The 26930-nt window shown below is 39.8% G+C and overlaps 1 protein-coding gene across 1 annotated transcript in view; it reads left to right on the forward strand.

The window, feature by feature from the left end:
- Positions 1–26930, forward strand: part of rg (A kinase anchor protein rugose) — a 246574-nt gene that overhangs the window by 99554 nt on the left and 120090 nt on the right. The window contains exons 11-17 of the mRNA XM_069339474.1: positions 3332–3440; positions 10366–10447; positions 10746–10897; positions 16627–16791; positions 16936–17127; positions 17572–19795; positions 26015–26213. Coding sequence (XP_069195575.1) covers positions 3332–3440; positions 10366–10447; positions 10746–10897; positions 16627–16791; positions 16936–17127; positions 17572–19795; positions 26015–26213 — 3123 coding nt within the window. The remainder of the gene's footprint in view (positions 1–3331; positions 3441–10365; positions 10448–10745; positions 10898–16626; positions 16792–16935; positions 17128–17571; positions 19796–26014; positions 26214–26930) is intronic.

Consider the following 26930-nt stretch of genomic DNA (forward strand, 5'->3'; position numbering starts at 1 on the left):
GGGTTGACTTAGCTCCATCTGGGCCAACTGTGTTGTTTCCACTTAGCTCCTTGAGCATTTTTTCCACTTACCTCCTTGAGCATTTTTTCCACTTAGCTCCTTGAGCATTTTTTCCACTTTGTGTCTAGACATATCTATGTGCTCTATGTTCACTGGAATTCTTATTCTGGCTGGTTTTCTAAAAATTTAATTTTACACAAACACACTTTGGAACTGTTCGTTTAATGTTTCACACATTTCTTTTTCATTTTCTATGAATGTTTCCCATTTTCAACCTCTGAATTTTATCTTTTACCTGCAGTTTGCCATTAATGAATTTATAAAATAGGCTGAACTCTATTTTACATTTGTCCACTGTCCCTTTCCATAAATTTATTTCTGCTTCTCTTCTCACTGTTGTGTAATTATTTCCTACTTCTGTGTATTGCTGGCATGTTTGAGGGTTTGGCCTCTTCCAATATTAATTCCATTTTTGTGTCTTTGGTCTCGAACCCGCTCACAGTTTATGTTGAACCAGTCCCGTTTCCTAGTTCTGCATTTCTGCTTTGGTATAAAATTTTTGTGCCATTATCATATAACTTGACATACATCTTATACGTCCTTACCCAACAGTAAGTCTTTACAATCAAATTCATTACAGAACTTTCTACGTTTCCCATAGTGTCCTCTCCTGAAATCAGGTTTTTCAACTTCAGTACTTCACTTTCCTCATTCTCTTCTAGATTATAACACATTGCATACTTTATATCCAAAAGGACATGGTCTCTCTTGTCCAAGGGGGTAAGGTACTGAATATCCAACCCATCTTCCTGTTTAGATAGTACCTATTGTGACGATTGTCAATAGTCAGAATTTGTACGTTTTTAGCTTTTAGATAGTAGTATACTGGTAGTTTATACTACCAGTATACAGTACTACTATACTACTATCTATCAAACTACTATACTACTGGTATACTACCAGATAGTAGTAGTTTGTAAGGAATTCTTTTAAAACAAATGAAGCTAAAACGTAAACTTAAATATTACTACGCCTAGTATAGCACACACATGTACTTTATTAGGCCTCAGATATCGTATATGATATCACATGTGTATGTTAGAATAGGTTAGTTTAGTTTGTCAAAGCAACACAAGTAAAAAATCGTTTTCTGAGTTGTCCAGCTCAATAGTTCAGATTTCTACGTTCTAATTTCATTATACATCGGTAGAGTATACATATTTTTCTTCCTCATTGTTACTACAAGTTCTACCAAAACAGGAGGATGGACTGGAATATCAAATATCTCTTCCTCTTTCCTAATAAATATCAAATTCTTCATTGAAGGAACATCCTCCCCTCTCATCCTCATAGCAAGTTTAATGTATAGATACACGAATGTCTCCAGGATGAAGTTTACGAAACTGCCAGTCCAAAAGTCCTTTGTCCTTTCTTCGTAAGTCTCCCAGTCTATGGATTTCAATTTGACGTCACAGAGTACCAACAGTCATGATCTATCTTTATCCGCTCTTACTATAATCTCTCTCATGATTGTTATGAAGCCCTCTCATGTGTTGTCCACTTCCTTCTTTGTCCATTTGTTGCAAGCCGGTGGACTGTAGCTATTTATGATTATCAGTTTATCATCCTGATTACAAATCTCCAGTGGTATTATGTCAACTTCTCATGAATTGGCATTCATTATTTAATTTACTTTTAGGTGTTCCTTCACCAGCACAGTAATGCCTCCACCTTTCCTAATTTTTCTGTTCCGTCTCCAAATTGAGTACCTCTTTGGGAATACAACCTAACTTGAAATATTATCCTCGGGTTTTGTCTCCGTTAGTGCAACAATGTCTGGCGTCTTCAGCTGTATTACAGGTATATCATTTAGCTCCAATATTTTTTTTTATCTCCATCTATGTTAGTACTGTACATATAATTTCCAGGAATATGTTCCCTCTTCCTTTGTTCTTTACTCTCCCTCCCTAATAATTTGTAGGTACAGTAAAAGAATAGATATTTTATTCATTCCTGCACTTATTTAGACCTTTTACTTCAATAGTGTCATAGTGTACTTGTGCTTGTTCAATTTATATACATTATAACTAATTTGTAGGAAACATATCATTTGACTTGAAGCTCTCAAATATTTGTGCATAAATTAATATATATACTGTGTATATATATATATATATATATATATATATATATATATATATATATATATATATATATATATATATATATATATATATATTACTCTATTTCCATTACTCTACATAATTGATTAGTGCCCACTTGATTACAGTAAATACACCAAATGTACAAACATCTCTAAAACATTAAGAATATTTTTTACCTTATTTTCATGTAATATTATATGCACCAAAAAATATAAGATATTTTATGTCATAGTAGTACAACCATCATATTTTCAGTTTGAACATGTTGCAAATAAGTGTTAGTTTGTAAATTTATTTTATAATTTTTGTCTGAGTATTAATTTTACGCCCCAGCGTCCTTGTATTCCTGTCCGATGAAATTGTGATAGAATCTGACTAAGCGGTACTCTATATTCAGTAGGCTGAATTATTTTTTAAGTCTGTAGATAAAGTTTTATATGGTATATTATTTATAGTACATTAAATGCTATATATATGTTGTGTGTTGTACACAAATGTAATGGACTTTAATATATTGGTTTCCTAGTCTTTCGTGATTAATTAAGATTTTTTTGTTATGAGCTTTAGTACCGCTTAAGTCTTGGGGCATTGGTAGTGCTGTGTGTGTGTTGTGATCGTGTCCCTCTTTCTCTCTCTCCCCTGTGCCCCTGTGCCCTGGCTGGTTCTGCCCCCAACTACCACCACCACCACCATCACCACAACCACCACAATAACTAACCACCACCACCACCAAACCACTATATTTGCCACCACTTGCCACCACTTCAAACTGTCAACACCAACCACTGCTGCCACCACCCTCACTGCCACTTCAATGGCTAACCACCACTGTCAAACATTACTCCTGTCACCACCACTATAACAAACTAATGCCACGAACAAATTAATGCCACCATATACTATCATTGCCATGCTCACCACCACCTTTTTCTTAATGACTTCAACTAACACCACTCACTATTATCACCAATTATTACCCCACCCTCCTTTACTTACCACTTCCATCAACAACCATGTACACTTATACCACCCCACCATCAAACTGCCACCACTACCACTAAACCACAACAAAACCACCACAACCAAACCACCACCACCACCGCCAATGCGCCGTCCAGGTGGTGGCTGGTCCACAGTGAACATGATGACGTGATGGCTCATTTTAGGCGCAAGTACGATGTCATGAACCCCCACAACCTGTACACACTTCTCGCTGAGAGGCTTCTGGTGCACGAGGAAACACTCACCCTGTCAACGTACAACTGTCTCTATGAGGTAAGTTACCCCTTCTCAATTAGTTTTTGTTAAAGCAAAAGGTTTTTTCTTGCCACCCATTTGAGTACTGCTTCATACTCACTTCCCCCTTCAGAGCAGGAGAGATTGCTGAAATAGAGGGAATACAGAGAACATAAATGGCATACATACACAATAAAGCACCTAAATTATTGGGATTGTTTTATAGCTCTCCAAATGTACTCCATAAAAATTAGACAAAAAGATATATAAAATAATATACATATGGAAAATACTGAAGGGGTCAGGTCCTAAATCTATACCGTTAAATAGCATCATACTGGAGTGAATGATATGGAAGGAAATGCAGGATAGAACCAGTGAAGAGCAGAGGTGCCATAGGGACAATCAGAGAAAACTGTATCAGAGGTTCACGGTTGTTCAACATATTGTACTCCCAGAGAGCTTAAGAAATATTGCCAGAACAAATGTGGATGGATTCAAGAGAAAACTGGATAGTTTTTTCAAGAAGTGCTGGGCTAACTGGGCTGTAATGGATAAGTAGGCCTGTGGGCAGCTCCAAGCAACAACCTGTTGGACAAAGCTGTCACAAGTCAAGCCTAGCCGGGCTTGGGGAGGGCTTGGAGAGTAGAAGAACCCCCGAGAACTCCATCCAGGTACATTCCAGGTACTTGAATGTCTTGGTATAGCGGCGACCTAGCTTCTTGCAGGGTTGGTATTTAAGCTCCAATTATCCAGGTGGTTGGGCACCATTCATTCACTCTATTGTCATATTCCAGCTCCTCCTCCTCATATCTCTTCCAAATGCTAAATAATCATACTGACTTTGCACAAAAGTAAAAATGTTATGAATGCGTTTACAGTAAAACCTCAATTCAACGAACCTTTTGGGACCAAAACCAATCAAGTACAGTGAGGGATTCATTGCAACTGGAGATGCTTCCAGGATGCATTTCCCATGCCTTTTGGGCTAATTTCACTGAGCAAAATGTTAATTTAAATCTATAATATAATAGACAACTACCAAGAGATGTCTGGAAAAAAGTAACCACATCTAGCTTGTTTCCCCACTTCCCTAGCCTCAAAACTCACTTTCAAAAGGTAGCAGAACCATCTGCAAAGATGGCTCTGCAAAAAGATTTAATAAAAAAGAATTAACCACATCTAGCAAATTAAATTTCCCGCACCCAAGCCTCTTAATCTCATTTTCAAAGAAAAATGGGCCCATTTTACTGAACAAAAATCTCTGCAACTAGAAATAAAAAAGAAGCAGAGAATTTGGTTTTAAATTCGTATACTCAATGGCTTTCTCAAGGACCCAACATGTAATGTTTCTGCCATCTATGAACGGGGTCCCAATATCCTAAGCAAATCCACACATCCGCTGCTTCAGCAAACTCTTGTTCATCGAATTGGATGAATAAATCCAGCATGGAAAGTGTGTGTGTGTTCCAACCGGAGATTTGCCTAATTGAGGTTCCTTGAATCAAGGTTACACTGTAAATTATTATTTTTTTTAAACCATGGCTTTAGAAACACAGTGTACATATACATTATAATTCATGTTATTTACAGTGTATTTATTTTCATAAATGTTTGGGTGACTTTTCTTAGTCATTATTGAATTTTTATATGTTTCTGTGGGGAACCCCGTCAGTTCCCTGAAGCTATCTGAACTGATATAATTCTATATTAGTTGGGGTTATCAGTCATAGAGTTCTTATGCCTACCAGGGACCATAAGCCAGAACCTGGCCCCCTCAAAGAGGTGCAGGGAGCAGTGACCTATAGCACTATACATTTAAAGTATGTCATACTTGCCATCGACCAGGGAAGGGTCCCAGAAATATAGGTGAAACAAAACAGATCACAATCTGGTTAAAAATGCAACCTACATCCTCAAAAGAGCAAAATAACTCCCCTGTAAAGAAAACAAATAAGAAACACTTCGTTCAACTAACCACCCACTTGTTAGCACTGCCACCATCCCCAGAGCTGGCTCGGGTCAGCCAGCTGCTAGTTTATCCACCATCTAGTTCTTGAACTGATATGTTGGCTGTCGTATGTCACCTCTGGCCTCAGTTTCCTGTTCTGGATTTTTGCCTTGTGTGGCTGTTCCTGCACTTTTGATGTGCGTTGGCTAGGTGTATTAGTGTACTGGAGTTGCATGCACCTAGGGACACCTTCCCTAGGTGCTCTGTAAGTACTGTCCTTGCATTTCTGGGTTATCTTCTCTGGGGCATTTGGAACTCACTCCCCATGGAGGACTTCCTTGCTTGTGGTTGTATTCACCCTTGGGGTGCATCAGGGGTCTTGGGGCTTTCCGACTTGCTCCGGGTAGAGGAGTGATTTTTGGCTGGTTGGGCGCACTGTGGCTAGCGCTAACTGCTATATGCTGTCATGTGGCGAGCCGATGTTTCTCACCAGATGCTAGTTTGCTAGTTGTGATGTTTCAGGGTTTTTTGTGTTTTTTATAGTTACTGGCAATTTTGCCTATTGTTATGAAGGAGGTCTGTTTAGCTCCTCATTAGGCTCCACCTAGGGTGTGGTGGTAGTCCTCCTCTGAGGCCCCTGAGGTTTCACATCTGCTACTTGCAGTCAGTTTGCCTGCTTAGACAGAGTTTACTGGTTAGCTGGCCCAGTGCCTGGGCTTCCTGTACAGCTCATTCACCCTATAGGCCCTGGAAAATCCTGGTGGGCTAGGTCGTACTACTGTATAGTTACTTCTTCCAAACCCACTCTCGTCTTGTGCGAATTCGAGGGTTGCTCGTCGCCCCTTGCCTGAGGTTGACAATCATCCTTACTGCCTCCACCATGCTGCCTGTTGGGCCCTCATTCTCAGGTGGGTTTCTCGCCTGTTACCAGTTCTGACATGGGACTGTGCAGATCACTGGTACATTCTTGACTTGTCTTGTCTTTCTGTCCTAATTTTCCTTAACCTTCCTTTGGATGACTATGTTGTCCCAAGTCCAGCTTATTTTAGATCCGGAGGCTTGGATGATTTCCTTGGACCTCATGGATGCATTTTGGCACTTACCTATCCATCCGGGGGTTCAGGGATTGGTTAGGTTTTGTCGTGGGGTGACGGGCTTACCGCTTTTGTTGTCTTCCTTTTTGGTTGAATCTGGCATCTTGCATTTTTATGCATTTGACTTGAGTCGTGGTGGCCTTCTTTTTTTGTCTATGTCTTTGGGTCTTGGTTTACCTCAGCAACTGGTTGGTGTGGGCTCCTGACTGGCCATTTGTCTGCTAGTCAGGGATCTGTCTCTTTATCAGCTCGCCGGGTTCAGGTTCCTAGTGAGCTGATGGAAGTTCTAGTTGGTTCCATCCCAGGTTTGGACTTAGGTGGGTCTTGTGTGAGATACTTGGACTGAGGTGGGTCTTGTGTGAGATACTTGGACTGCATCTCTTTCTCTTCCAGTTTTAGTCTGGCTTTGGCTGCAGTCCCACCATCATCTGTTTTGGAGGGGACCCGGGTCTCTTGGAGGTTGCTCGAGCAGCTGTGCGGGAGCCTGAACTTTGCTGTTCTGGTTTATCTACTGGGCTGGGTATGGCTTCGGAGGCTGTTCTGGTCTCTTCTGGGCAGCCTCTTTTTGCTGTTCTCGCGATAGCTGGATTCGTTCCCCAGTGTCCTTGTGTCGGTTGCTGCATCGCCGGCTTCCTCTTCAGGTTTTTTTGGGTTCGTTGCCAATGTACCTTCCTTGTTTCTCACTCGATGTGTTCATGGACGCCTCGTCTCTTGTTTGGGGCTTTGTGTCCAGTGCTCGCCAGTCCAGCCAGGGGTGTTGGCAGCTGTCCTTTCGTCGAACTCATAACACAGAGCAGGAGTGTGTGGCTGTGTGGCAGGCACTGCGGTGGATTCGACTTTCTCAGGGCTCTGTGATCCAGCTCCATTCAGACTGCTACCCTGTGGTTCATTGTCTCGACCTTCAGGGGTCTCTTCGGTCCATAGCTCTTTAGAGCTGGTTGCTTCATGTAGCTCTTCTGCGGAGTTCTTGGAGTCAAATAACCCAGCAGATGTCCTGTCTTGCTTCATTTCTCTCTCCACAGAGTGAACGGTCGTTGCTGCTTCGTTCATTTGGCTTTGCTGAACGTACGGGTGACTGTAGGTGGACCTCTTCACACTGGTGTGGTCCTGGCATCTCCCATTGTACATGATGCCATTCCTTGACTGCGAGGCCCTCGCGTTGAATGCTTTTTGGCAGGACTGGTCGAGGTGAGGGTTCCTGTACCTCTTTCTCCATTTCCAGCTGTTGCTCCAGGTTCTGGCTCAGCTGGAATCCTATTGGGGAAAATTCTTCTCCTGGCCCCATGGTGGCCGGCCCAGCCTTGGTTTCAGATGCTGCTTGCTAGGTGTCCGAACCCGGGCATTTTTCCATGGCTCTTGTCTCTTTCAGCAGGTTAGGCCGGTGAGGTACCTCCCTGATTTGACTTACTCCTCCGTACTACACGTTTGGTTTTTCTAACGCAGGTGTATCGCCATTTGTATGGTGATCAGGTGGCTTCTTTGATGGTGTCTCACCTATGGTCTTCTTCTCAGTGACAGTACAGTACAAAGTTTCGTGATGGGCTCTCCGCCATTTTCTTTTACTTCGTTGGGTTTCGTAGGTATTGAACAGGATTGCTGTATCTTTACTCTCTTGGCTTTTCCTGGAGTGGCGTCCCATACTGAGTACTGTCGCTTCTTATCATGCGGCTTTGGCGGAGCTGCTGGAGCTTGCATTCAGGATGGGTGTCACTTTCGCTTCGTTCTGCGAGCTTTCTCTTGCATTTTTTTGAGCCTTCTTGGTCTTTGGACAGGGTTCTTTCCTTTCTTTCTTCTCCTCGGTTTGTAGTGGTCTCTTTGCTTTAGGAAAGCTTTATTTTATTGACTTTGGCCTCTGGGGGTCGGGTTGGGAAGCTTTATGCTCTTCTCCGGCACCAGGAGTTTTGTTTGTTTGGTCCTTGTGGTCATTTTTTTTGCAGCTGTCTTCTTCTTTTCTGGCAAAGGCTGAGACAGCCAGCTTCCAGAGGGGTCCATGTGTTGTGGATTCTTGATTGATTAGGCCAGGAATGCATCACGTTCTGTGTCTGGTGACAGCTTTGTGCTGTTACCAGCGGTCCACCGGTTCTGTGTCGGTGGATGCGCTCTTGGTTGATCCGGTTTCCCTTGTTCCCTATTTCAGGGTTCATGTGTCTCAGGTTGTGCGCAGTGTCATAAAGTCTAGCCAATCTGGGGTCTACCCTCGTGCTCATAATGCTAGGAAGTATACTGCTCTTTCTCTCATTGGCAATATGTCTTGGGAAGATATTCAGGAGCGAGGGTTTTGGAGGTTGGACAGGGTCATGGCAGCCTGGTATCTTGTGAACGACCCGGGCCCACTGCGGCCTTTTGTTGCTTTGGCATGCCTGTTGCGGCCGTCTGTCTCTTCCTTGCGTTGAGACCTGCAGTGCTGCCACCTCCTGGGTAAGTCCCTGTTTTTCCTTTTTAGGGTAGCTAGCTTCAGTGAGCTGACGGGGCTCCACACAGAAAACCAGCATTGAATGTAATAAAACGCCAGTTTCTGGGTGAGCTCTGGAGGCTCCCTGACCCCCCTCTATCCCTCCAGTCAGCAATTTTCATCATTCAAGAACTGGATGGTGGGTAGGGGGTTAATTTTTTCTGTGTTTGAAAGTTACTTTTTGTGCATTTAAGAAGATTAAACTAAAGAGCAAGGTTGTTTTGATAGGTGTGGCTGAGCAAGTGTAGCATGTTAATTAGTATGGCAGTGATGTAACCATATGCAAAAGATAGCATAATATTTCTATTAAAGTGAATCTGTATCACTTACTTTTTATAGGAAAGTCCAATAGTCTTTTAGCAAGTGGTCAAGAAGTTCATTTTGGAGCTTAGTATTCAAAGAAGAGTCGGACAATATATAGACATCACATACTTTGTATGGTGAAGGGTGCAATTTTAATGAAGACTTTTTTTCTGCAAATGTCATATTGAGTTCACCTTCTGACAAATGCAGTTTGTTAGGCTTTAGACGGATTCTTTGTGTCTACCATTCTGTGTTGCTTAAAATATGTTGAAAATAGAAGTCGGCATTTTTTCTTAAATCCTTTACTATTTTTAATGAAATGGTTACCGGGCATAATTAAAATTCCAACCCATCCTCCTGTTTAGATTATAAGATTTGTAACTATGTGGACCATCATAAATACAGACATAATGACCAATTAGATGGTAGAAATTGGTACTGCTGTATGGAGCCGGTCGGCCGAGCGGACAGCACGCGGGACTTGTGATCCTGTGGTCCTGGGTTCGATCCCAGGCGCCGGCGAGAAACATTGGGCAGAGTTTCTTTCACCCTATGCCCCTGTTACCTAGCAGTAAATAGGTACCTGGGTGTTAGTCAGCTGTCATGGGCTGCTTCCTGGGGGTGGAGGCCTGGTCGAAGACCGGGCCGCGGGGACACTAAAGCCCCGAAATCATCTCAAGATAATCTCAAGATAGCCAGGCTCACCCAAGTCAGCTCTCTCTCCCTCTGTGGGGGTTGGGGGGTGGGGGAGTTCTTTTGCTTTTTTGAAGTCTTAGTTCACATTTTTAATGAGACTGTGGTCTGTTTTCTTTCACCTACCTTTCTGGGTACTTTCCCTGGTCAATGGCAAGTATGACGTACTTTAATGTAAAGGGGGTAAAAGGCAATTGCTTCCTGTGCCTCTCTGAGGGGGCCAGATTCTGGCTCGTGGTCCCCGGCAGGCATAAAAACTCTGACTGATGGCCCCAACTAATATAGCACTATATCAGTTCAGATAGCTTCAGGGAGCCCATTTTTTTTTTCTCCTGTAATCATTTTTGTTACCATGAACTTCATCAATTCCAGAATGTTATACTCTTTTTCCTACTAAGCCCTTCATCATGTCTTTTTTTTTTTTTTTTTTTTTTTGCATTTGTAATTAATTTTTCTTTCATGTGTTAACAGATCCTGACGGAACATATCAGCCAACAAGTGATGTATTGCAAACATCCTGAACCAGAATCACATTACCGGTTAGAAAACCCAAGTACGTAGAGCAAATAAGTTCGGTAGGAAGATTAGAAAATACGTGTTCTGCTTGTTAATTATTAATTTTTCCCCAAATAATAGGATGTAACAGGTACTGTGATCTCATGTCAATGAGGTCATTTGTTGAGGCGCTTTAAATTAACCATCTAAAGTAGATACTCTGCTATAGTGTCCTTGTACTGAACTAAATATTATGATTTATTTTGTATTTAAAGCTGTTAAATTTGTAATAATATTATATTTTTTAAGTTTCTTGTAAGTTGTATGTTTGCATTAAATGGTGTTTTTTCTTGCAGTGATCTTAAAAGTTTGTGCAACATTAATAAGGCAGAGCAAACCATCTGACAGTTTAATGGAGGTGAAGAAGCTGTTTCTGTCAGATATGACACTACTTTGTAACAACAACCGTGACAATCGTAGGACTGTTCTACAGATGTCAGTGTGGCAGGTAAATCAAGCAGTATTATAGTGCACTTTGATCCTATTTATCCCTGATTCGTATTCACTGAAGCCTTGTTCACTTTTGATTCTCCCCTTTCCTGGAGGGGTGACTCCATGTTAAATCCTCTCCTGACTAGACCACAGGGACAGTGATTCTTGGAACCACCTCAAGGTTATCCTAAGATGGCAATACAGTACTGATATTATGAACAAAATTATGTACTGTAGCATCTCATTATTTATATTTTTGTATTTCTTAATTGAACCCCAGAAGAAGTACAGCTATGATCTGGCCCCCAAAACAAAACTAAAAAATACTGATTTTTTTGTGTTTTGTAAAATGATAGATTTGCATGCATAAATTTAGGAAAATTAAAACACAAATACCTAAGTCTTTTTGTATTTTGTGCATTGGGAGATTGCTGAGTGAAAGGATCATCTGGTCTGTGGACTGGTGATGCAATATTGCTGACAGGCCAAGTAAAAGAGAAAGTTGTGTGGAGTGTAATTACCTAAGTGTAGTTACAGGATGAAAGCCCCACTCGTGGTGTCTCGTCTTCCCAGCACTGTCATAGAATGCTTTGAAACTACTGACGATTTTGGCTTCCACCACCTCGTAGGGGGCCTCGTAGCCTGGTGGATAGCGCGCAGGACTCGTAATTCTGTGGCGCGGGTTCGATTCCCGCACGAGGCAGAAACAAATGGGCAAAAGTTTCTTTCACCCTGAATGCCCCTGTTACCTAGCAGTAAATAGGTACCTGGGAGTTAGTCAGCTGTCACGGGCTACTTCCTGGGGGTGGAGGCCTGGTCGAGGACCGGGCCGCGGGGACACTAAAGCCCCGAAATCATCTCAAGATAACCTCAAGATAACCACCTCACTTATCTTGTTCCAAATGTCTACCACTTTGCAAAATTGTTAGATGGTTTTTGTGTTTGCTATTTCACTGTAGTTTCACACTGTCTAGAATAACTCTATCTAGTTACATGTACAGTAATTTACAAAAAGAGTGATTGAGCACTGTATATAGGCCTGCAGTGTAATATGCATGCATATATTGCATGTGAATCTGTTTATAGCACAGCTCAAAGGAAGTATTTTGCAATTCATTCATTTGCAGCTCTTGTCTGTGGTAATGCTGGCCAAAAATGCATTCAAATTCTGGTGGGAACCAATAGATTGTGGTTTGATGATAATCCTACTACTTGTGATACAAAATAACCTCATTGATAATAAGCAGTTAATAGTGATAGCAGACTCTATATGTATTATAACCAGATGACATCATTTGCATAAAACCTAGACGATGATAACCACATTTCCCTGGAGAATTAGCATTAAAACAAAAACAAAATGCAGATGTTGTATACACAGACTTTATGCCAAGGCATTTGATAAATTCAACCTTGGTGTTATTGCACACAAAATGCTTACAAGATGAATTACTGTATGAGCTCTGGCCAGATAACTGTAAACAATTGGAAAATCTGAGGTTACTTAGCGTAATGCCTGAGTTGGATCAGGAATATTGTTGCACACTAACGGCCCCATTCAAAGCTGGAGAAACTGCTGACTTGGAGAGTGCAAAGATCTTTTACCTCTAGAATCCACTCAATAAAACATCTAAATTATTGGGACCCCCTAAAAATGTTAAATCTATATTTTCTAAAGTGCAGGTGTGAGAGATACATAATAATTTAATCTTGGAAAATATTAGAAGGACTGGTTTCAAAGTTGCACATAGAAATAACACCACACAAGACCAGAAGGCATGGCAGGATATGCAAGGTAACCCCATTGAAAAACAGAGGTGCAGTAGGCATGCTGAGAGAGAACTCGATCTACATCAAAAGCTGAAGACTTTTCAGCACTCCTTCCCTACACATACGGGCATAACTGGCTGACCTCTTGCAGTGTTCAAAAGAGAACTTGACAAGCACCTTCAAAGGATACCTGATCAACCAGGCAGTCTCTCTTACGTCAGGCTGCGAGCAGCCTCATCAAACAGCTTGGTTGATCAGACCAGCAACGATGAGGCCCGGTCAGAGATCGGGCCACAGGGATGTTGATCCTCGGAATCATCAACAGGTAGGTAGGTAGGAATGGAGCATTAACCCATAAAATAAGATCATTAGGAATAATGAGGTATAGTGGTGTGTTGGATTTTCAACTTTGTCAAAATGCAAAGAGTAATAGTCAATTAAATAAGAGCAAGTTCAAGTGCAGTGAAAAGCTCTGCATCCCAGGGCAGAGTCCTTGTACTACTACTCTTTCTCACTTATCTTGGATATAGACAAAAATACTTGTCACAGCTTCGTGTCATCCTATGCAGATGCAAAAAAATCAGTATGAAAATTTCCTGTGTAGAAGACACTGAAAAACTTCAAGCCAATATTAATAAAGTCATCGATTGAGCAACAGAAAATAACATGATGTTTAATACTGATAAGTTCCAGGTGCTTAGATATGGTGGAAACAAGAAACTTAAAAGAAAAACAGGGTACAGGACACAATAAAACTTATAGAAGGAAAGCAACATGTAAAAGATCTGGGAATTATGATGTCTGACGACTTGACATTTAATGAACATAACCAGGCAAATAAAGCAGCAGCCAGGAAAATGATAGGATGGATTATGAGAATATTCAAATTCAGGGATCCCACAGCATTGCTTATACTATTTAAATCACTGGTACTGTTTTGTCTTGAGTATTGCTTAGTGCTCACTTTCACTTTCAGAGCAGAAGAGATTTCTGAAGTAGAGGGAATACAGAGAACATATAAAGCACGTATTTTTAAAAAAAGGCAGAAAGTGCTCAACAGAAAATTACCAGCTGATCAGCTTAACATCACACATCTGCAAGCTCATGGAGAGGATTTGCAGGGAGGAAATCATTTATCATGATTTAGTGAACAATCTTGTACAGTTGACACAACATCCCTGGAAACACAAACCGAAACTGTCTCTATTTTCTGCTTGTTACAACTTGTAATAAAGTTGTTACATCTTGGCTTAACGTGTTTATGACGTATTAGAACGTTGTTACAACTTGTTATATTGGTTGTTATAACTGGTTAGGAGGTGTTAAATCTTGTTCGAACGTTGTACCAATGTCGTAGTTTCGGTGTGTGTTTGGCGGGATGAGTTTGTTAAAAAATAGATCCTGCCTTACAAACGTGCTCATATTTTTGGAAACAGTCACCAGCTACTCAAAGGCCCTCCAATGGATGTAGTATATACAGATTTTGCTAAAGCTTTGATAAGGTACCACATGAAGGACTGGCAAGGAAATTACAGGCCCACAGAATAAATAGTAAAATACTAGAATGGATAAAACAATGGTTAAAACAAAGAAAAAAAAGGGTCATGCTAAATGGGAACGAAGTTTTGATTTGAGAAATGTGGTAAGTAGGATACTTCAGGGTTTTATTTTGGGGCCAACCCTTTTTCTCATATGCATTAATGACATAGATGAGAATATTACAAACCACAGGATCAAATTTGCAGAGGACACAAAAATTTATGGTAAAAGGAGTAATGATAATGATATTGAAGCCTTACAAAGAAATCTACATGAACTCCACAAATAGTCAGAAGACTGGTAAATGCTTTTTAATATCGACAAATGCAAGGCCTTGCATGTGGGGCCTAACAACCCACCTTGCGTTGCGGTTACATTGCGATGATTTTGGGGCTCAATGTCCCTGCGGCCCAGTCCTCGATCAGGCCTCCTACCAAACCCCACGCCACAACGACCAAATCAATGCTATTACATTACAGCAGATTGATGAAGAAAAAGACCTAGGAGTCAAAACCCAGCACTCACTAAAAGTTGCACAACAGGTGGGAGCAGCAGTCAGAAAAGCTAACGGAACTCTCGGAATAATCAAGCATACCTTTGGCTTTAAGAAAAAGAAGGTAGTGATTCAACTATATCTCTGGTGAGGAGACAAAATTATCATTTGGATTATTGTATCCAAGCATGGTGACTTCATCTTCGGAAGGTCATAGCTGCTCTGGAGAAAGTGCAACACCAAGCAACAAAAGTCATTCCAGAGCCAAGTTATCTGTGTTATCAAGAATGGTTGAGGGCCACATGCCTAACAACACTGCATACCAGGCATGACAAGGAGGATCTCATTGAAACTTTTAAAATACTGAACAAGTTGGAGGATGTTGATCCTGATAATTTCTTCAAAAGGTCAGATGTAACACAAACAAGGAGCAACAGTTTGAATCTCAACAAACCTCAATGATAGACTGAGACCAGGAGATGCTTTTTCACCCACAGGGTTATAAACCCATGGAACCTCCTATCCACTGAAGCCGCAAATGCCAAAAAACTGTTAGGTTTTAAAATACACCTGGAAATGAATATTAAGGCAAATGGGAGTTACCTTCAACAAGCCGCCGGCTTCCTGTCCTCGTCAAGGCCACTAGCGCTTGTGGCTCTCTGGTAAATCAGGGAACCTTACCTTACCTTACCTTGAGGTAAGGTAAGGTTCCTTGATTTACCAGAGCCACAAGCGCTAGTGGCCTTGACGAGGACAGGAAGCCGGCGGCTTGCTGTTGTTGATAAACACAGTTAGGAAAGGACTAACACAGGGAAAAGGTTAACTCAGGATATGATTAACACAGGGAAGGATTATCACAGTAAACACAGGAAGAGATTAACATAAGAAAGGATTAACACACTTTGAAAAGAAACAACACACATGCAGGCAGGATCTTCAAAACGTTTACAGGCTTCAACTAACAATAAATCCTGTTAGAATGAGAAATCTATTTCAAAATCTTATCAAACTAAACTACAACAAACTGCAAAAAGTGGACGGAGACATACCATGAGGTTATCTTGAGGTTATCTTGAGATGATTTCGGGGCTTTAGTGTCCCCGCGGCCCGGTCCTCGACCAGGCCTCCACCCCCAGGAAGCAGCCCGTGACAGCTGACTAACTCCCAGGTACCTATTTATTGCTAGGTAACAGGGGCATTCAGGGTGAAAGAAACTTTGCCCATTTGTTTCTGCCTCGTGCGGGAATCGAACCCGCGCCACAGAATTACGAGTCCTGCGCGCTATCCATTACTGCAGCTATGAGCTGCAGTAACCACTTTGTACCTGCACGAGCTGTATCAAAAATAGAATGCATGTTCTCTTTTCTGTCAAAAATGAGCAGCAATAGTTAAGACAAGCTGAAGAGCTGACACAGACATAGACAAGGTATATTTTGATAGATAAGCAATTCATTAAGATTGGTAAATAGGAGTCCCTGAGTGCCACAATACTATCTAGTTTTACCCCTTTAATATTCCACATAGCGAGCAGAGATCATATGAAAGACAGCTTTATGTGTATCACTGTAGCTCAACCATGACACATAAATACACACATGTGAGATATATGCAGCAGTTTAACTGAAGAATCATGCTATAAGGATCTTAGGGATTATAGGTCAGAATTTATTGGTCACAAAAGAAAAGACATTATCTCGAGTCCCCACCTTCTGATCAGTGGACAGTGTTACCATATCTGCTCCACTTAGGGGAATCCATCACCACAATCTCCATTTTTTATTTTACAAACAACACTTAGTCTAAATAACTAGGGTGGTAAATCTTTGTGATAGCCGTAAATGCCTGTCAAATAATATCCACTCGATATGTGGAATGCCTTTTCAGATGATTTTCTAGAATGCTAAATACTGTATATTTATCTTATGTAATATTTATAATTTCAGGAATGGTTGATTGCTTTAGCTTACATCCATCCTAGATCAACGGAGGAACAGAAGATTAGTGACATGGTTTACTCGCTCTTTCGAATGCTTCTTCATCATGCAATTAAATTTGAGTATGGTGGTTGGAGGGTGTGGGTTGATACTTTGGCCATTGTTCATTCCAAGGTGAGAAATAAAATATTATTAATTACCTCTTTATTATTTTAAAAAACATGTATAATTATATCTTTTATGCAATACAAATTCTGTATATTTTTTTTAAATATTGTTAAATGAAACAAAGATATAGTCATCTTTATTTTTGAACAGGTTTCCTATGAGGAATTCAAGCTTCAGTTTGCTCAGATGTATGAACAATATGAACGGCATCGGTCTGACAACATCACTGATCCAGCAATCCGGCAGCAGCGTCCCATCTCAACAATCTCCGGGTGGGACCAAGCAGCAAGTAAACAATATTATGTCAACACAGAGATGTACCGGAATGGATCCGGATCTGAGGTTGGTTTGTTACAATGAAAACCTTAATGTTCTATTTCTACAATTTATACTTGCTGGCTCTAAGTAGAAAGCTTGTATGTTGGGAAGCCTGTTTTCTCACAGAGCACATCATTATTTGTATGCATGGGATACAAGTGTTGGACTTGTATGGATGGAAAGTCATTTAGTGGAAATTCAAATATTGGAAATATATTCTTTTTCAGAACTAATGAACATAGCCTTCAAGAGGCAAGTTGGGTTTGTGTAGGTCTATTTGGCTATTTTTGGTAAAAAATACAGATAGGATAACTCTCAGATCATAAAAATGAGCTGTGTTTTGTGTATAATTGACATGCTGTATACATTCCTGATTTAAATAAGACAAGACATATTTATTTCAGGGGAGATTTATTTACTTGTTCAAAATTATCAAATGCATTAAATGATAATTTTTCCTTTTTTCAGATTGAGGTAGAAAAAACACCAGCCATTGAAAATGGAAAGATGTCTGTGACACCGGAACCTGTTCACGATCTCCCTCAAGATACTGAAATGGAGTCAGTACCAAGGGCTAATCAAGAAAGAAGAAGTGATGTTGAAAATCATGATGAGCAATACAAAGACCCAAGTGAAGGAAGAGAAACAATAGAGGATAGTATACTAGGGTATGAATTGCGAGGGACAAGACAACCAGAGATAGAACAGTCTCTTGAAGTTATGAGAAAAGATGATGGTGTAGATTTGCCTTCTCATCTTCCTAAAATAACGACAAATATTGTTTCTGAACATTCAACGGAAATCATTGAATTTTCTGCTAAAGCTGAGGAGGACAAAGATAGTATAGACAATGAAGAAGTTACCAAAAGTATAGAAGTAATAAATAATAGCAGTGTGGAGGTTGAAGTTGTGGATAACAAGTCGTTAGATAATAAGACTATAGAAGAGTGTGAAGAGAAAATAGAAATGGAAAGAATTAAAAGAGTAGAAAGTGATAAACAAGAAAAAGAACAGGAGGGAGTAAAAATTGAAGATGTGGCTAAAGAAAATGAGGCTGACAACCCAAAGAAAGGGGAGGGCAGTAAGAATGAGGATGATAAATCAGATGAAGAAGAAGAGAAGAAAGATGAGGACAAGAAAGAAGCATCTGATGAAGAAAGTTCAGTTTTAAATACTTTTTCTTCTCTAGAAGTTACACAGAAGCTGGAGCCTGAAGGGAAAACAGATTTGAAAGTTGAGAATAGTGAAGCCTTGGGAGACAGTGGTAAGGTAATTGCTACAGAAAAAGAAGAAATCAGAGTAGACACCTCAGTAGAAGCTGATGTAATAGTTCAAAAGCATGAAGAAAAGAGTGAAGAGACCAAAGAAAGTGTTCATGACATAGAGGAAATTGATGAGATAAATGTGTGTGGTGATGAAATAAAATGTGAGGTAGGAAAGATTGACACTGAATTGGAGCAGGGTCCAGGGTTTGGCGATGCTTCCATCCCTGCACCACCACCACAAGAGATGATTGCAACCATCTCTGGTAGTCTCCATGAGAAGGACAAATGTGAGAAGGAGAGAGAAGCCAAGGGAGGTGAGGAAGAAGAAATACCAGTTATTGATGTGATAAACAATATATCCATTAAAATGGAAGATGCCGGTGATGTACAGAGTGACATGCAGCCTAATGTTAGTGAGGTTCAAAGTGTTTCTGTATTTGAAGTTAAAGATCAAGAATCAGGGACTAAAGTGGAGACGAACATAGTAATAGACAATTTAGAAACTGAAAATATAAACAGTAGCTTAGAAGATCCCTTATTAGGTATAAGTGATGATACTGTTGTAAAAGAAATACCAGTGTCTAATGTGTTGGTGTCGGACATTAGTACGTTGGAAGTATCTGTTTCTGATGATGTAGTTACCAAACCTGTTCAAGCCTGTGATAATGTACAAACAACTGCTTCTTCTGCCTCTTCCCCACCAGCTTCTAGTCCTGTTAGTAGTGCTGTTCAAACTCCTAAAAAAGACTCGTTGACTAAAAGTACTAGTCAGATTTTGCCTGAAGATACACTAAAGCTGACCAGCATAGAAGTACAAGTGTCAAACAAAGAAGTACAAGACTGCACTATGCCAGATGTACAATCATCTACTAAGACAGAGGTTCAAAGTGTTACAAGTAAAGAAGAATCTTGTTCGTTAACTCACGAGACTAGAGAATCCCCACGAAGAGTAGACCCAATTTCTTCTAGTGTCGAAGTTGAAGTCACCTCTAAAGATATGTCAAATTTCTCAGGTACGGAGCAGGTAACAGAGAAGCAGGAGCACAACCAATTCTCTCAAAATGTTGCATTGGTGGCTGCTATTAGTTGTCCAGAAGTTGAAGCAGAGTCATTGTCATTAACTGAGGAATTTTCCAATTCAAGTTCCAAAGACCAGCCTAAAGACCAAGAGTCACAAACTGAGGAAGTTGGGGATGAAGACCTAAGTAAAGAAGAAATGGTTGACAGCACAGAGATGAAGGTTGAAGGTGCTCTATCTTGTGAACAGCATTTGGACAAAGAAGAAGAGAAGGTTATGGATATAGAAGAGACAGTCAAAATCAGTGATGTAGTAGATTTAACCAAGGACCAAGTAGATTTAGGGTTGAAGAGACATGGAATATCTCTTGCTGGTCAGAGTACGCTTGAGAGGGAGAAGGATAGACAAAGTGAGTTTATAGTGTGTGTGTATGCAGTATATATACTAGAAATATATATAGTTATTCTATTACAGTATCTTAATATTAAAATTCTAATTCTAATATTAAAATAATATTTGAAGCAAGAAACTGGTGCATTTCTCCAGTTGTACTCTTGTTCTCTTTTATAATTAATATATATATATTACCAACCGTGTTATGTCTGAATATAACATTACACATTAGACAATGTGTTTATTGTCTAATATTGCATTACTCATTAGACAATATGCTTTTGGAAATACCTAAATCCCTTTGCAAGCTTCCATACTTGGAAGGTTTCAAAACTTCTGAAGTTCTTGACCCATGTTCCAGAAAATTATATTTGCTAAAGAATGGTTTGGTTATTAGACTAAGAAAAGTAGTTACCAGCACTGAAAATGAAGAATATTTATATGAAATTAAAGCAGTTTGCCTTATGAATAGCTAGCAGCCCCTCACTTGCTTCCTGGTGTTCAATCACTTGACATGCAGCTGTGTAGAGACTTGATTCAATTAAGGTTTCCTGGCTGATTGCTTTTGGGACTTTGCTGTGTGGTGGGGGAGGAGGGGGGTTCCCATGCATTAATGTTTACTGTGTGTGTGGTTTACCTCTTATTTGCATGTCTTTGCTCTCTGCTTCAGCTTTGTTCAGAATTTCTTTCTCTAGCATTGATTGTTAAGATTTTCTGATTTCAGAGCAATCTTCTCTGAGCCATCTGCATAATCTTCAGTATGGTTCCTCTTGTTGTTTAGTGGTGGTGCTTTGGGACTCCTATTATGCCAAAAGGTTTGGTGTGGTTTTATATAATGTACATGTTACCTCTGAATTCTTCACTGTATCATGTTTGAAATGTATGTACTTGTATAAAGATAAAATTATCATCATCATCATCATTAGGTTTTGCTTACTGGGTGTAGTGTTGCTTTCACTAGGTCTCATCACTTTTGACAGGCTAGTTTAGTATGCGCCTCTTTTATCTAGTCTCCCATCTTGGTTTTTTTTATTGGATAGAGGCTTTGTCTTAAAGGCTTGTTGATTCTTTCCTTTGCTGTGACTCTTGGTCAGGGTGTTATGGCATCACCTCCTGGTGCTGAGTTTGATTTTGCAGTTTTGCAGGGTGTAGTGTCAAGTTTTTCTACCCAGACGGCCATCTACTACTGCTTACAGTATTTCTTTTGATGCGTACTAGTGTTTTCACCCATGTGTGTGTGTGTGTGTGTATATACCCATATTACCCACACATGAGTATTCACCCATGTGTGTGTATATACACACATACATCACAAGCAAGCAACATATTATGGGACATTCTGAGTGAGAAACATATGCATTTCTTCCTTTACACATGCAGTATGTTACCAGACATACAAATACTTTTATGACTAGGTACACAGACAATTTGTAATAGACATTCAGACAATTCAACAAAAGGTTACAATCTTGGTGCAAAATTCTTATCTCTCCAGAATATCATCAATCTTTCCGTTGTGACACATCCAGACTATTTGTTCAGGAACTGTCCTTATCTCAGTGTTTCTATATACATTAATAAACGGGCAATCAAGAACATAATGGTGAGGGTGTGACACCTTAACATACCACATAGTTTACACTTGGTGTCATTATCATTAACACCTATTCCATATTCCCAGTAATATTTGTACCCAAGCCTGAGCCGCATGTGCACAGAATCACTCCAAGCATTTCTCCTTTTACCGTAAGTGAAATGGGTGTTTTCACTCACACACATGTAGTGTTGCATGTTTTGGCTTCCCTCATACATTATACCTCTCCTTGCCACTTCTGCCTGTGCCTGAATATTTCTAATTTTGCTCCTTATTTATCTCATTATGAAAACGCATTCAATGTCAACTTGTGGTTTTGATGTGGCACGTTTGGCCAAGTCATCCGCCTCGTTGAACACTATTCCAAGATGAGATGGAATCCACATGAATTTCACTTTGTGACCTTTCAGCTGTATCTCATTTATCCATCTCTTACAATCCTTAACTATGGACATGAAGACTGGATTTTGACTGTTTAAGGAATCAAGTGCTCCTCGGCTATCGACATACACAAAAACATCATTGTCGTCTTCAAACATCATTGTTCTTCCTCCAAACAAGTCAAAATAGCCTGCATTTCAGCTTGTGTGGATGATATATAATTACAGTACTAAGTCGAAGTTCAATTCATGGATAGTCATGCAGTTTTGTCATTTGGGACAGAATGGGGGTATAGACAAGGTCTTTAATAAGGACATACAGCACATTTGGCCCTCTGCAGATGTACCTATGTTCCTTCACTTTGAAACTCAAGCTTCCTATATATGTGACTCCATTCTTGCTACAATATGCAATGCTACATTGGATATCGTAGCATATCCAATGTAGCATTGGATATGCTACAACTGTGCTACAACTGTTAAAAGATGATCTATGTTTACCCCATTTAAAGATGCTGGCTCACTTCCAGTTGAAGTTGGGAAACTTTGCAGGTCATGTTACTTGATGCCTATCATGTGGTAGGTTCTGTCCTGGTTCCCAGCACTTCTTGCCTATTGCCTCAACTGTCTCCTTTTCAGATCTATACTTGTGCAAGAGACACTGAGGTTAAATTCTTTTGGTAATCCACTGATCTTAGCATTTTGATTTTCTAAAGCATTGTACTGTGGAGCGTATGGAAGGTAGGTTGCAGATCTCTTCCATGCTTATTTCTGGGTTTCTTTTCATTGCCAATGTGAGTTTGTGTGGCATTTACTCCAGGACCTTTTGGCACTTGGCTCAGTGTCTTCATTGTTGGATGTTGATGTATTTCTGGCAGTTATTTGTGAAATGTCGTCTCATGCTGAATACCATTGCATTTTATAGGTCATCTCAGTCAGATCTTGTTGTTAGGGTTCAGTCTTTTATTTATTTATTTATTTATTTATATACAAGTCTGTACATTGGGTTGTGAGAGTAAATAACATTGGCATTGTTGCATTGCTTCAAAGCCACTAACATGCATAGTGTTTCAGGCAGGTCCTTAACCCTTAAACTGTGCATGGTATACAGTATATGTATATATATACTGTATACGACGGGATCCGATGGTACCATAAGTTAAATTTTTCAAACTTGTTCTAACGCTTTCCAATTTTTTGTGCATAATCACTCCGACTTTGTCTAAATGATCACCAACGTAACTTGAAAAACAAGAAAATTAAAAATAACTATAAAATTTAATATTGAAAATTTCAGATCTTCATAGCTGCAAAAATATTGAATATCACCAATTGTTCATTAAGTGTTATTATGCTCTCAGAATAGTATATGATCTTTATTTTAATAGATTTAGAAAATAGATTTTCAGTTTAGTTTACTGTAAAAAAATCGTCAATATGGCATTTGAAATATGCACCAAATTCAGACAACAAAATTTATAACTCAAAACTTTTGGAGTTTATGAAAAATCCATTCTAATAGGATTGTAGAACAGACAGTGACACACACACTATATGCAAAAATGGTGAGAATCGGTCAGAAACTGGATTTTTTTAAGTTGACTCAATGTTGAAACTTTAGTTTTAGAGGTACTTGAAGTTGAAGTTATCAACAATGTATAAGGTAGTATTAATTCATTAATTTACTTGTATATTTTAATAAACATTGCTTGGCATTCGTACTCGAATATGTGAAAGTTGTAGTCAATATATGTTGATATAAAGTTAAGAAAAAATAACCTCCATAAAACAAAATATAGGGATAATTATAATGATTTAGGGGATATATTTAGGGTAAACTTTATATAACTCAAACAGCCCTAATCTGGTCCCTAATCATCAAAGCAATCTAAAAAACAGCGAAAATAGAGTTTGAAATCCGTGAAAAAATCGGCCAAAAACAATTCAAAGTCCCAAGTTCGGCCAGTTATGACTGGTTTATTTGTTGATCAATTTAATTCTATCTTGACATAGTTAGGGACGGGTATGCATTCTCCAGGATGTAGAGGTTACAACAAAATCAGATAATAAACAAAGAGAGAGAGAAAATCTCCCCTAAAAAAAAAAAATTGTGGACATTGGTAAAAATAACAGGTATTACCATTGGACAATGTTTTTGTATGATATATAACAAAATAGAGCATAATAACAAACTTACTCAATAATATTTGTGTTATCATGTATTACTCGGCAATGCTATAAAGGCACCAGCTACATATCCACTTTGTGAGCACTTCTAACTATTATTCTTCTTCTTTGTGCATCGGACAGGTTCTTGTATCTCTTTATTACTGTGTTATCCCTCGCTTCCAGTTTATTGGAGCTGTTCTCCTTATCAACAAAATGTTCTTCTTTTTAACTAAATTTGTTTAAAATCCATTTCTGAAAATATTGGGATGAAACTTTCACGACGGTGAAGCCAATAAGTTGGAGATTTGTTTAACATTTAATATTAATTTTCACATACCTGTAATTCAAATATATTTTTGCCATATATACCTGGCCATACCCAGGGTAGTCTCTCTCTCTCCCCAACCCCCATTCCACCCCTCTTCTTTTTTCCTCTCTCTTCTCCCATCTTCCATTCCCACCCCTCCCATCTTCCTTCTAATCTTCCCCATTTTCCAGCTTCCCCTACCCTCCTCACCCCATCTCCCTTCCCTCCCACCCCCCCACTCCCCTCCAACCTCAGTCAGACATTTCCATCTCTATATAGAATGGGTATCTGGTTGCACCTGGATCTCTTCCTCTGTTTCCACCCTCTTTCCCTTGCTCCCCACTCTTAACATCATCTCTCCATCTTCCCCTTGACACCCCTTCATTTTTCCTCTCATTTACCCTCTTCCTCCTCTGCTCTTTCCCTGTTCCCTTTCTGCATCTTCACAAAATTTTCCCCTTAACCTTTCCTTGGCCACCCCCCTTTTCATCTCTACCATCATCCTAGCCCCTTCCTTTCCCCCTACTACCCCTTCAGTAATCACTTAAACAGCTGTATGGATATCTCAAGAGTGCTTTTCTCCTCTTGCTTCTGTTTTTCCCTTTTCCTTTCGTATGATCACTAAAACTTCACATGAATCACACTGCATATTTTACATTTGACTCCATGACAATGGCATCTTAAAGCCTAACTTTGGCCTACCCAACTACCCTATATCTATCGCATACACCCCCAACTCCTCAAATTTGGGTGTGGTTAACCCCAAGGGGCTGGCCTTCAACTTTGGGGCAAATTAACACTTTCGCTCACCCCGCACGCCACCCCTCAATAGTGCGATATGGGACCCAGGGTGTCACGGGAGCGCGCGTAAATTCTGAAAAGTGTATACTCTCTTCAACTTTGTCACCTTAATTCTCGTCCTACGAGATTAAATTTGGTATCATTGTGTTCGCAATAGAAATTTCTACAGCACTAAATGCATATAAACTCCAAAAGCCCGGCTAATTACCCGCAGCAGAGAAAGTGCGAATGAGTTACCCAGGAGCGCGCAAACGCGATAAAATGTTTTCACTATTTTCACTCTGGTCACCTCAATTTTTGTCCTAGGTCTTTCATTTTGGTCTCAATGGGTTTGCAATAGAATTCTCTAGAGGAACATTAGCATATAAAATATAAAACCTGGTCACGCTCCAACCGCCGACGAGTTGAAGATGGGCCACGCGTTAGCCGGGAGTGAGGGCTCAGACGCCTTCCAGCTACACTCCCAATTCCCTCCCTTTTCAAGCCTTTCTTTCGCAATTTTCTTCCTGGAATGGCCTTGTTCATGATCACTATCCATCGTGGAGTAAGGGTAGATAGTTTCTAAAGCCGCAGTAAGAAATATAGCCACGGAAAATAGCCGAAATGTTCACACGTTTGAGATGCGAGGGGAGGCGACATTGGTCACAACAGTGGAGCGAAAACAATGGGCCCACGGCATGTGCCAAGCCACCTGAGGGCCACGAGGCTCAACAAAGAAAATGGGAAGACATTTTAAAACACACATTTTAAAACCAGTCCCAAAAAAATCGGATAAAAACCTGATTTTTGGTGATTATTTAAAGTGGATGACGCAATGCTGCGTCATCCCCGGTATTACCGACAGTAAACGGATGACGCAATGCTGCGTCATGCCCGGGTGAAAGTGTTAAGTCATTTTCTCTTATAGATATACTGTAGTATTCTCTTTATTTCTTGAAGTATGCTATTAACTGCTCTCATACTGATCAATGTCAACTGTCTTAGGTGATTCAGAACGCAAGTCAGCATCTGTTTCGAGAAGTTCTTCGATTGGATCATCCCAGTCACATTCCCGTCAAATATTCTCATCGGGACCTACACGGCCGCCTTTCCGGATTCCTGAGTTTCGTTGGTCTTATATCCATCAGAGACTACTATCAGATGTTCTCTTTTCTTTAGAAACTGACATGCAGGTTTGGAGAAGGTATGATGAAACAAAGCATTAATAGCATTTGCTTTACTGTTTAAATATTGATATATATCTTTTCTAAATGTTCATTCCTTTTGTGTAAAAGTTTGAACAGTGCTTCAAGAAGTATGTTGCATGTGTGGACAGTAAAGTGAAATATATTCTGTTCAGTTATAGGGTGAGCAATAATGATTAATATGTGGAGCATAGTATAATACAGTACACTATACTTTTACTGTCTATTGTAAGTTGCTAAATAATACAGGTAAAATGCAAGAATGATTTTAAGTTCAAAAGAATCTTACTTTGTCAGTTAAGAAATTTGCTATTAGTTGACAAGAATATTATGGCAGTTAATTGAAAAGCTCAATATTATTTGACAAGAATTTTACTGTAGTTAAGTTAGAAATCTCATGTCAGTAGACAAGCTTCTTATGGCACAATAATAATTTAAAAAGCTCCATATCCATTGCATCAAAGGGCAAGGAGCTTGGAATGAGAATTCATCTACTCTCTTTCACTAAAGGCCAAAAGCCTGTCCATTTCATGAAGCCAAAAACTAAGTAACTAATGATGATAAAAATCAGGCTTTGAGTGAATATGAAAACCTACTTTCCAAGCATGATCCTTGTATGTTTCAATATGGCAAGCTTAATGACAGTCTCAGTGTACAGTACAGGCTTTAGATACTCAAGGCAAGATGAGCACTAGCTCAACAGGGATCTCCTCAAA

Source organism: Procambarus clarkii, chromosome 41, assembly GCF_040958095.1.
Source record: "Procambarus clarkii isolate CNS0578487 chromosome 41, FALCON_Pclarkii_2.0, whole genome shotgun sequence".
NCBI classification, from domain to species: domain Eukaryota; kingdom Metazoa; phylum Arthropoda; class Malacostraca; order Decapoda; family Cambaridae; genus Procambarus; species Procambarus clarkii.